This window comes from Pezoporus wallicus, unplaced genomic scaffold (genome assembly GCF_028554395.1).
Source record: "Pezoporus wallicus isolate ANWC-B61680 ecotype Strahan unplaced genomic scaffold, APGP_CSIRO_Pwel_v1 contig_7835, whole genome shotgun sequence".
In the NCBI taxonomy this organism is placed as follows: domain Eukaryota; kingdom Metazoa; phylum Chordata; class Aves; order Psittaciformes; family Psittacidae; genus Pezoporus; species Pezoporus wallicus.
In genome coordinates this window covers 243,561-253,384 of record NW_026636866.1, presented here as the reverse complement: position 1 = coordinate 253,384, position 9,824 = coordinate 243,561, and the positions used below count along the sequence as shown (strand labels likewise).

Genomic DNA, 9,824 nt, shown 5'->3' with positions numbered 1-9,824 from the left:
AAGCTCTGGAGGAACCTTCCAGGCCTGGCACACAGCACCTCCCTCCAGTCCAAGGGACAAACCACAGCTGTTTTGCCCTGGGATACAAGGCACGAGAGAGAAACTGAGATACTTTCCCCTAAATGTGCCTCCTCCAGACGTCTGGCAAGTCACACAAGTGTGTTACAGTCCACCCATCCCATGCAGGAACACATGGAGCTTGAACTGGGGTGATTTTCTTTCTGTAAGGAAAAAGGCAAACATACAGGACTGTTGGGAAAAGGGAAAGGAGAGAAACATTCATGAAATGCTGCAAAAGCTTTGACATTTCTAGGCATTAGTGTATCCATTGCTGCCTCTCCGTATTTTTGAGCAACTAATTGTTCAGACAAGAGTAATACTTTAATTTTTCCAGGGGGATATCATGTTTTCAGAGCATTTCCAGGCACCTCCACTGCTCAGTCTCCAAAGTGTGGTGTTTCCATCTCTCTGAAGAGGTGATTACTCAGGTAGCTACTCTACAGAGGCTTTTCTTTACCGCCACAGAGGAACACAACTGCCATAGCAAGTTCTGCTCTAAGTGAACTCTTGGTACTGTAAGCCCCTGCAAGACTTTCCAGGCCATGTCATCTTGCTTTCCCAGGTGTGTTTGCTTATTTTTGCAGTAATTAGCCTGAAACTGAGCCACAGAACTGCACTTTCTATACCAGCCTGGCTTTTTCAACTCCTGATGGTTTAAATAAAGAAATGCCTATGTTTAAGCTCATATATGTACACAAGGGTAAGAACTACTGAAGTGGCGCTGCCAGTGTCCCCACATCTCTTTCCATGGTTAAGCAGAGATGGTTTGACCTCTAGAATTGTCAGTCACTCTCTGATGCTTGTCCCAGTGGCCTGCAGTCTTCCTGGGATCTCTCAGAGGACCTGTGGGAGGTATCCAAGAAGAGGAAATTCATGTTTATGACGCAGTGATTCACCTCAGTGAAATCTTCTGGTGGATTTTTACGAGGGCATGTGGTGACAGGACAAGAGGGAATGGCTTTAAACTGCAAGAGGGTAGATTTAGACATTAGGCAGAAGTTCTTCCCTGTGAGGGTGCTGAGGCTCTGGCACAGGGTGCCCAGAGAAGCTGTGGCTGCCCCATCCCTGGCAGTGTTCAAGGCCAGGTTGGACACAGGGGCTTGGAGCAAGCTGCTCTAGTGGAAGGGGTCCCTGCCCGTGGCAGGGGTTGGAACCGGAGGAGCTTTAAGCTCCCTTCCAACCCAAACCAGTCCGAGATTCTATTGTATGATTCTATGATCTGCATCTTCCTTGCAAAAATTTAGCTCACCTTAAGATTCCAGTTAAAATCAAGTTTATCAGAAGTTTGATGGGTCAGAGCAACCTGTAATAGTGGGAGTTGGTCTCAAAGAGCTTTTTATGAGCCTGTACAAATAGATATCCGGCCCAGCAGCTCAGAAAGGTTTATTCCTTCTGTTGTCTTTCCTTACTAATATTCTAATTTTAGTTTCTTACCAAGCAAGATGAATACTGGCAGTGAAAGTTACTTAAAGACCCAACTGAGCTGCATGCCTTTCCTCCTAATTGCTTCTATGAATATCAGCTCAGGATTGTGGAGCTGCTGCTAGTGCTTAGGACATACCCTGCTCACTGTGGGGGGGTTCTCCATTAGGCAGACACATGCTCACCTGCACCAGGTATTTCTTCCTAGAGGATGACTCCCAGTGGCAAAGATTTCTTTGGAATGTGTGAACACAAAGCCCAAAGAATGGTCTTTTCCTGCAGAGGTCGGTCTCAGGCAGCAGTTATGCTTGTAAATATGCATGGAAAGGGAACAAATGATCAGGCATGGTCTTCCAAAAGCATTGCAGTGACACAGAAATCAAAGCTCTCCTTTTAAACGTGACAAGAACTGCGGCATGAATTCCCCTAGGTACATGGGTCCCAAATTCCTTGGTTTTGAGAGAGGAGTCAGGCATCCAGTTATTTGGATAGATATGAAAATCTACCTGCTAACTAACCTACCTAACTCAGACTTGGCTTTCCAAATATCCATTTAAGGTCCAAGGTGTCTGTTCTCACCAGTTAAGTCTCCAAGGAGCAGGTTTTCTGCTATTCTACTTAACCAGCCTCATCCAAGAGCATCATGTGCCAAACATCTGCATTCACACGCTATTTCCTCCTACCCCATGCCGAGTGTCCCTACCTGGGTGCAGAACAGCCCTGATCCAGAAGCCCCCCATGAAGCTGGCCTATTCAACCCCAAACATCACGATGCTGACTGAAGATGCGACAAAGGGACGGTCACCTTCAGGGTTCTGGATGCCGGAAGGGAACAGGAAAATAAAGAAAAGAAGAAAAGAAAGGAAAGATTTAACACACACATGCACGTAGGGATAGGGGAGGTCAGAAACCACCAGATCCAGCCGGGTTTGAAGCCCTCTTTGGGAAGACAAGCGTCCGGGGCGGCGGGGGGGGGGGAGCTGTGCCGGTGCTGCCGGTCGCTGACAGCAGGTGGCGCTGCCTCCAAGGGAACAGCGCCGTCGGACCCCTCTTGGGATCCCCCTACGTTCCCGAGAGGCCCCTCGACAGCAGCGCTTCCCTCCCCAGAAGGACCTCAGATTCCCCCCCATAAACGTGTCCCCACGCTGCTGGGGACCCAGCCCTGCATCGCCTGTTGCAGAGGCTCCACAGTGTTATGTCCCCGCTTCGAGGTGCCCCCATCATCCCCAAGCCGTGCCCCAAAGTGGTACCTTGCACCCCTCATAAACACACTGGGGGACACAAACTCGGCGGGGGTGGCAGCTGCCAACACGGGATCCAGCGCTGGGTGACCCTGTAGGGGTGGGAGAAGTCCCCGAAGGGGAGAAAAGGGAAGCATTGAGGCTGCCAATGCGCCCCTGCAATGGCAGGGCATGGCCCTGATCCCGGACTCCCAGTTGGAGGTACATCCTGCATCAAATCTCATTGGATGCACCAGTCCCTGTTTCTCACTATGCTCCAAAATTTCAGCCTAATTTCGTGGGCCTCCACAGGGCATCTGCAGTAAGGAACTCTTTCCTAGAGTAAAAGTACCCAAACCCCACAGAAAACCGTGTTGTTGTGTCACACACGGAATGGAAAGTGGGCGATGAGATTGCTGACACTGAACGGAGCCACAGCAGCTGACCACGGTCAGATCGGGGCCATTACATGAGAAAATACAGTGTTTCCGAGCAAGCCTATGTCTCATCTCCTTGCACAGGAGATTTCTGAGCGAGCTGACTTCTACTTGACTCCTGCTAGAGCCCCAGAAGATGTACGAGTGGAGCTTGTGCAAAGGGACTGCTGTGATAGCAGCTAGAGGTTTTTGCTATCCCTTTGGACAACATATACAAGGAAAAACTCGAGTTTGCATTGTGGAGAAGAGTTGGGGACAGGAGCTGGTAGGGTTTCATCTTCTCCTCTCTGCTGTAGGTGTCTGAGATGGAGAGCTGCCTGTTTAGACTGCGCTCACTGGCTTGAGGAATATGTGGCGTCCATGGTATGTGGTGGTTCTGTTTTTCCAGGTTTGGAAAACGACAGGAGGGAGAAAAATGAATTGTGTAAACCTTTGTTGGGAACAAACCCCTTCAAGCAGGACCTGAGGCTTGCAAGGTGCCTGCCTGCCCTTTCCAGCCTGGCAACGGTGCCACACACAAATGGCCACATCCAAGATTAATCCTCGAGGATGAAGATGAACCTTAGGAGCAACAGTGATATATCAGCAAAGGAAGAACCACTTGGCAAAACCTGAACTCCTAAGCCTGGACCTTCCTCTCAGCCACACCTAGCACAGATATGTGCTTTAAGAGCAAAAAAAACCCCACAGTTTTCAGCTTGGATATAAAAAGGATGGGAATGATGCGGCTTACCTCCAACAGGGATGGGCAGCAGTGCAGATGATGGAGGGATCAACCCATAAAGGCATAAAACCAGGAAAACCCCACTAAATACTGCAGGCTGATTGTTGCTGGCTTAAACAGATCTACCCTAAAAATAAAAATCCAACCAAACAATCCCAAAGTCCCCAAACCAACACCCCCCTTCCCCCATAAAAACCCCAAATAACAACAAACCCCCCACTCACTGTGAAAGGCCTCCACCAGCTCTGATAGAGCCTTTCCCACCTGCCTTAATTAAAAGAATGGTTAGACTTCTTGTTACCGGCTAACTTTGCTTTTAATTAAGCTGATTACACACAGCTGGGCTAATTACCGCGCACTAACCTAATTTCCCCATATAAAGGCAGAAACACACAGCCAACTAATCAGATTAATTTGCGTGCATCTTTCTTTTTTCAATATGAGTGTATAATATTCATAGTGTGAGCGCTGAGACAGGCGTATCGGACCACGGATCAAAGCGAAATTCCTTGGGTAGGGGAGGAACCTAAATTAGACAGAATAAACCCAAATTCTGCGGAAAAAGACTTATTTTTCTGATGAGCCAGGCTCTGTGTCCCCACTGCCTTCTCTCCTCTCGCTGAGGATTTATCTCTGCTCGGCACAGGACCGTGATTGTGCAGAACTCAATCGGTTTGAATATTTTCTTATTATTATTACTATTATTATTACTATCACTCTCCTGCGGCCGCTACCAGCGGAGGTTCCGCTGGGATGCGCGGTTCGGGCTACCCGAAAAATAACCGTGTCCCTCCCGGGATGGAGAAGGAAAGAGAAGGAGCCGCAGGCTCCATCCCCGCAGCGCCGCGCCTCGTCCCCGGATAAGAAGCAAAGAATAAGAGTCAAACCCCTCCTTTCGCTTTCTCCTTGGATGGTTGGGGGGGGGGGGGGGAAGAAGAGAATTTAATAGAGAGAGAAAAGCTTAAATCGCCTCCGGTTTTCCTGTTTTCCTCATCCTCATTCTAAGTATTTCCACGTTGGAAGCCGCCACCAAGTCTCCCCGTCCCCCCCCCAGATTCCCTTTCGAGCCCGCACCGAGGTGGGGAATCATAGCGCTTCGCGGAGCCCACGGACTCCTCAGATATAACTACGCGTGTTACACCGCATGCTCGTTTATTTGCTGCTCGTACAATCGTGAAGCTCATGTACAAGTAACATACATGTTTTATTTTGGTTCGATTTTTTTTTTTTCCTTTAGGGACAAAACGTACAGAAAAGGGCAGGGAGAAAAAAAATAACCCCACGAAGTTACAAATTTATACAGTGCAGAAAGAATTAAAATAGGTATCACCGACTTGTATGAAGTCATGGCAAAAAGACAAAATACGGAGGGGGGGGGTGAAGGGAGGGGAATAATCCTTCATTATATATATATTTCTATAAAAACATATGGAGAATTGCCTTTACACAGAGACCACGATCAGCTTAAAATTTATAAAGGTTAACTAGAAAAAAAAATCTATATGGCAAATATTGCCAACAGAGATTCACCGATTTAATACTGATCAACTGAGACTACTCGTGTCTCGATTATTAGCAACAACAACAAAAATAATGTAGAATAAATAACAGAATGAGCATGGCTGTCTCTTTTCAAAGTGCCTTTTTCTCTCTGCATAGGGTCTGATCCTGCAGTTTTTATGCAGGCAAAAAAAGTAATATTAATAGCTAAGAAAAATAATCCCTCTGAGAGATTTTTGCCCGCTGCGTGTTTGCTGGGTAAAGAAAAGGAAGATGGGGGCATTACTTTGAAGAATGGGCTCGAAATGAAGCGGGACCGAGCGGATCGAGCTGGGGGGCCCCGGGCGCTCCTCCCGCGGTGCAGGGCGGAGGGGCCGCGGGATGCGCCGGTTTTGGGGTCGGGAACGTTTACAGCCCCCCCAACCCCAGGTCGAGCCGGCTCCGCGCCCGCCAATTGCGCTGATGGCACTGCTCAATGCCAAGGATAAAATTGAATTAGTAATTGAACTATATTTTTTCCCCTTTTTCTTTTAAAAAGAAACATCAAACCCTCTTTTGTCGAATCCCTTAACGCAAACTCGCAGTCAGGGTTTTTCGCGGGGAGGGTTCTTTGCTTTCTTCTCAACCCAACCCCAAACGAAGAAGCAGAAGAAGGCAGAGACCGTCAGTGATTGAGGACCCGCATTGAAGGGTCCGGCCAATGCTCAGCTGTGGGGCAAGTTTAGCCCCTATCCCCCAACCCACTCCCGAGGAGCCGGGATCTCTCTCCCGGGCACAGTCTTTTCGCAGAGATCCCCCTTATTTCCATCGAGGGTCCGCGAGGGGGGGGGGTCGAGGCTCGGGTCAGGCCTCGCCGCCCCCGGGAGGTGTTTTTTCCGCCCTGTATCACATAACGCACGGCTTGATGTCCTGGTATGTCACTTGTTGGTGGTAATAGGAGCCGCTGCCCGCTGAATGCATGGAGGAGGAGGCCATGGCGTTGAAAGAGAAGACGAATTCCTTTCTGTCGCACATGCTCGGAGACTGGGAGTGATACCGCGGGATGCCTGCGGAACGGAGAGGAAAGATCGTCAGCCATCGACATTATATTTAATGGGGAAGTTGAAGACGGGGAGAGTGGGGAAAAGCCGCCGTCTGGATTAAAAAAACTCCAATAAAACAACCAAAGCACAAAACAACCGCAAAACCCATCCCAACCTCTCCGCAGCCCCACGGTATAGGGCGGAATTGGCTGTATTTCTGCGTTTTCACACAGATACACGAGTGCTCCAAGGGCTCCGCGGGTGCGGACAGGTGCGGTGGGGAAAACCTCCCGCCCGGCCTAAGGATGCTTCGAGCAGACGGAGTCTGGGTCGGCTCGGGTTTGGTTTGCCCCCCATTTTACGCTCTTGAAGGTACCGGCTGCTTTTCCCATGGCTTCCGCAGGGTGCGAGGCAGGGAAGCAGGGCCAGCGGGAGGGCCGGGGTGGAGAGGCCGAAGGCGAAGGGCTGGGAGGACCGGAGCTGTTCCTGCGCTTTCTGATGCCACTTAGGGACAGAAAACCCCCGCTAAACTCGGGGTGCTCCGGGGAGGAGCGGCCGCTCGGAGCCCTGCTGCCCACCGCGCCAGCGCCCAGCGCCCGGGCGTTAAATCAGAGCGTTGCGGTTAGGGCAGCGGACGGGCCCGGCGGCTCCTCGGGCTTGATTTTTGCTGTTTTTCCAGCAGATCCGGGTGCGATCACCGCCGACGAGCGGCCCGGGGCTGTGCTCAGGCCAGGCCGCTCCGTCCGGCCCTGCTGATGCGCGTTTTCTCTCCTCTCCACTTCGTGGTTGTGCCCCGCTAACGCTCCCTTTCACACCCGTTTGTGCCTGGTACTTCCCGCTTCCCCAAGCCCCGGGGTGATGTGCAAGGATCCCCAAACCTGCCCCTCCACCGGCCACAGCTCCCAGGGCTGCCCCGTACACTGAGATTCCACCCCCGAGATGAATTTGGGCCGCAAGACAAAGCCCATCTCCTGCCTCGTCCCTCCTGAGGCCTCCTCCCGGCCTAACCACCATCTCCCCGCTTCCAATAGCCGGGGCAAATCCCCTCCAGCAGCTCCACATAGGAGCTGGTGGCGATGCTGGACCGGGGATGCGGGGCACGGAGGCCCCCCGATTTCCGCATGGGCGGAGGGAAGCGATGGGCCTGGGAAACACAGCCCCGAAAGTAGCGGATGGAGGGGCTGGGAAGGTGCGGATGGCCGGCACCCTAGTGGGGAAATGCTCCCCGTTGTTCTCCCTCCGGAGCTCCCCATGTCCCCATAGAAGGGGAAAGAACCTTAACCCCGCAGCCCCACGGCTGGGTGAGCCCGGAGGCCTCGACAGCAGAGCGGCTTCCAGGGGTAGCACAGCCCCGGCCCGGCTGGTCGGAGCCGAGCAGTAGCTGGGCAAACCCGACGGCTGCCCGGGTGCGGTCGGAAGGGAAGTGAGGAGTGGATCCAGGAGGACCCACGCATGGCCATGAGCCCCCCTCCGACCCCCGCGGCGGTGGCCTCGGTAAGTCCCACGCGTGTCTGCGCCTTACCTTGGAGCTCGGCGGTGTTGTGGCTGTTCTGGTGCAGGTAGGACTGGTCAAGGGAGTGCGTGGAAAGGCTGGAGGACAGCGGGTTGGCCGTGGGGTTGCAGGGCGACAGGGGCTGCTGCTTGATGTAAGACGCGCCGGTGTTCAAGGCCGCCGAGGCGGAGGGTGCCCACGCTGAGGCCGAGCTGGAGTAAACCGAGTGAGGCTCCATCACGCCGCCGCCGGCGAGCAGCGGGGAGGCGGGCACGGAGCTCTCGTGGTGCGGGTATTCCCCAGCCGAGGAGCCGGTGCAGCCGCCCATGTAGGAGTGCCCACCGTTGGCGGGCAGGTGGGGCACGGAGTGTCCCGCGAGGCCCATCCCCTCCACGTTGCTGGACAAGTGCCCGTTCATCATCCCCAGACCCCCTTCAAGGGAGAGGCTGTTGGGGGGGCAGGAGAGCCCGCCGGCCGAGCCCTGGAAGCCGTAGCTCTCGGGGAGGTGGTTGAAGCTGAGCCCGTTCATCATGCTATACATGGGCTTCAGCGCTTGGCATTTCCTCCTGAACCCGCGGGGTCGGCGGCGAAACGAGCCCTCCTCGAACATGAACTCGCTGGCCGGGTCGATGGTCCAGTAATGGCCCTTGCCCGGGCGTCCCAGTCCCTTGGGCAACTTGATGAAGCACTCGTTGAGAGAGAGGTTGTGGCGCACCGAGTTTTTCCAGCCCTGGTAGGAGCCGCGGAAGAAAGGGAAGCGGCTCTGCAAGAACTGGTAGATCTCGCTGAGGGTCAGGCGTTTCGAGGGTGAGCTTTGGATGGCCATGACGATGAGAGCGATGTAGGAGTAAGGAGGCTTCTCCGGCCGCCGGATCCCCGCGTTGGTCTTCTTCGCTTTGGGACCGCCGCTGCCCGGGGCTCCACCGCTACCCGGGGCGCTGCCGGTCGCCCCTCCGGGCGCCGCGGAAGCGGTGTCCATGGCCGAGCTCTGCGGCTGCTTTTCGGCCACGGAGGACATGGGGCCGTAGCTGCTCTGCACCGGAGGAGGAGGGGGCTGAGAGGACAGAGCCTGCTGCGCTTCTGCAGTCATCTACGGCCGGGTCCTCGGCGGCCAGCCCCGGCCCTCCTCCGCCAACACCCCCCCCGCGCTCCCCCAAAAGGCCACGCTGCTGGGGGCTCGCCTCCACTCACCCCGCCTCCGGCCTCCTCCCGGCCCCCCGGCGGGGTTTCTTTCCACCGGGAGACTTCACCGCTCCGTGGATAAACAAATGGAAGCAACGATTTCCCCCCCCCCCCCCCAAGTCCCCCTTTCCCTCCTCCTCCCACTTTATCCCTAAATCCGAGCCCGGCTGCAGAAGGCGAGCGAGAGGCGGAGGGTCGGGAGGCGGGGGGCGGGCAGGGAAGCGGGATGGGGGGGGCGGGTGGAAGCGAGTTGTGCTCGGCTGCTGCGAGAAAGAAGCCGGCGGCCTCCGCCTTGTCCCTCGGCGGGCCGGGCTCCCGGGGCCGCCGTCGCCGTCCCCGTCCCCCCCCCTCCCCGTGCCCCGGCTCTAACTGGGCTGGCGCTGCCGGTGCTGCGGGGAGCTGCTTCCCATCGCGGTGGCTGTCGAGTCTGCCCCCGGCCTCGCTGCTCGCCTTTTACTTTATCTCTAGCGGCGTCGTCTGCCGCTCCTTGACAGACGTAAGAGCGGGGGGCGATCCCCGCCCCGGCCCGGCCCCCTCCGCGCCCGCTCCCAGCTGGTGGGCAGCTTTTAAAGGGCCCTTTCCACGCCACCCCTAGCGACACAAGGGCTGGGAGACACATCCCAGCCCGCTCCCGTGTGTATGTGTGTGTTTTGGAGGGGGGACTTGTCAACCGTGGCCGTGCCGCTGCGTGGGGCTCCCCCATTTCCCCCCATTTTCCCCGGCCACCCCTGCTAAAAGTCACTGGAGGGAGGTGGGAAGGGCCGT

At 55.0% G+C, this 9,824-nt stretch overlaps 1 protein-coding gene across 1 annotated transcript; it reads right to left on the bottom strand.

The window, feature by feature from the left end:
* Window positions 1-5,879: 5,879 nt before the first annotated feature.
* Window positions 5,880-9,251, bottom strand: FOXF1 (forkhead box F1). Its single transcript, XM_057401886.1, has 2 exons — window positions 7,908-9,251; window positions 5,880-6,409 (listed from the first exon to the last, which is right to left on the bottom strand). Exons 1-2 carry the CDS (start codon window positions 8,965-8,967, stop codon window positions 6,249-6,251), a joined length of 1,221 nt encoding a protein of 406 aa, XP_057257869.1. The 5' UTR covers window positions 8,968-9,251; the 3' UTR covers window positions 5,880-6,248.
* Between the last annotated feature and the right edge of the window lie 573 nt (window positions 9,252-9,824).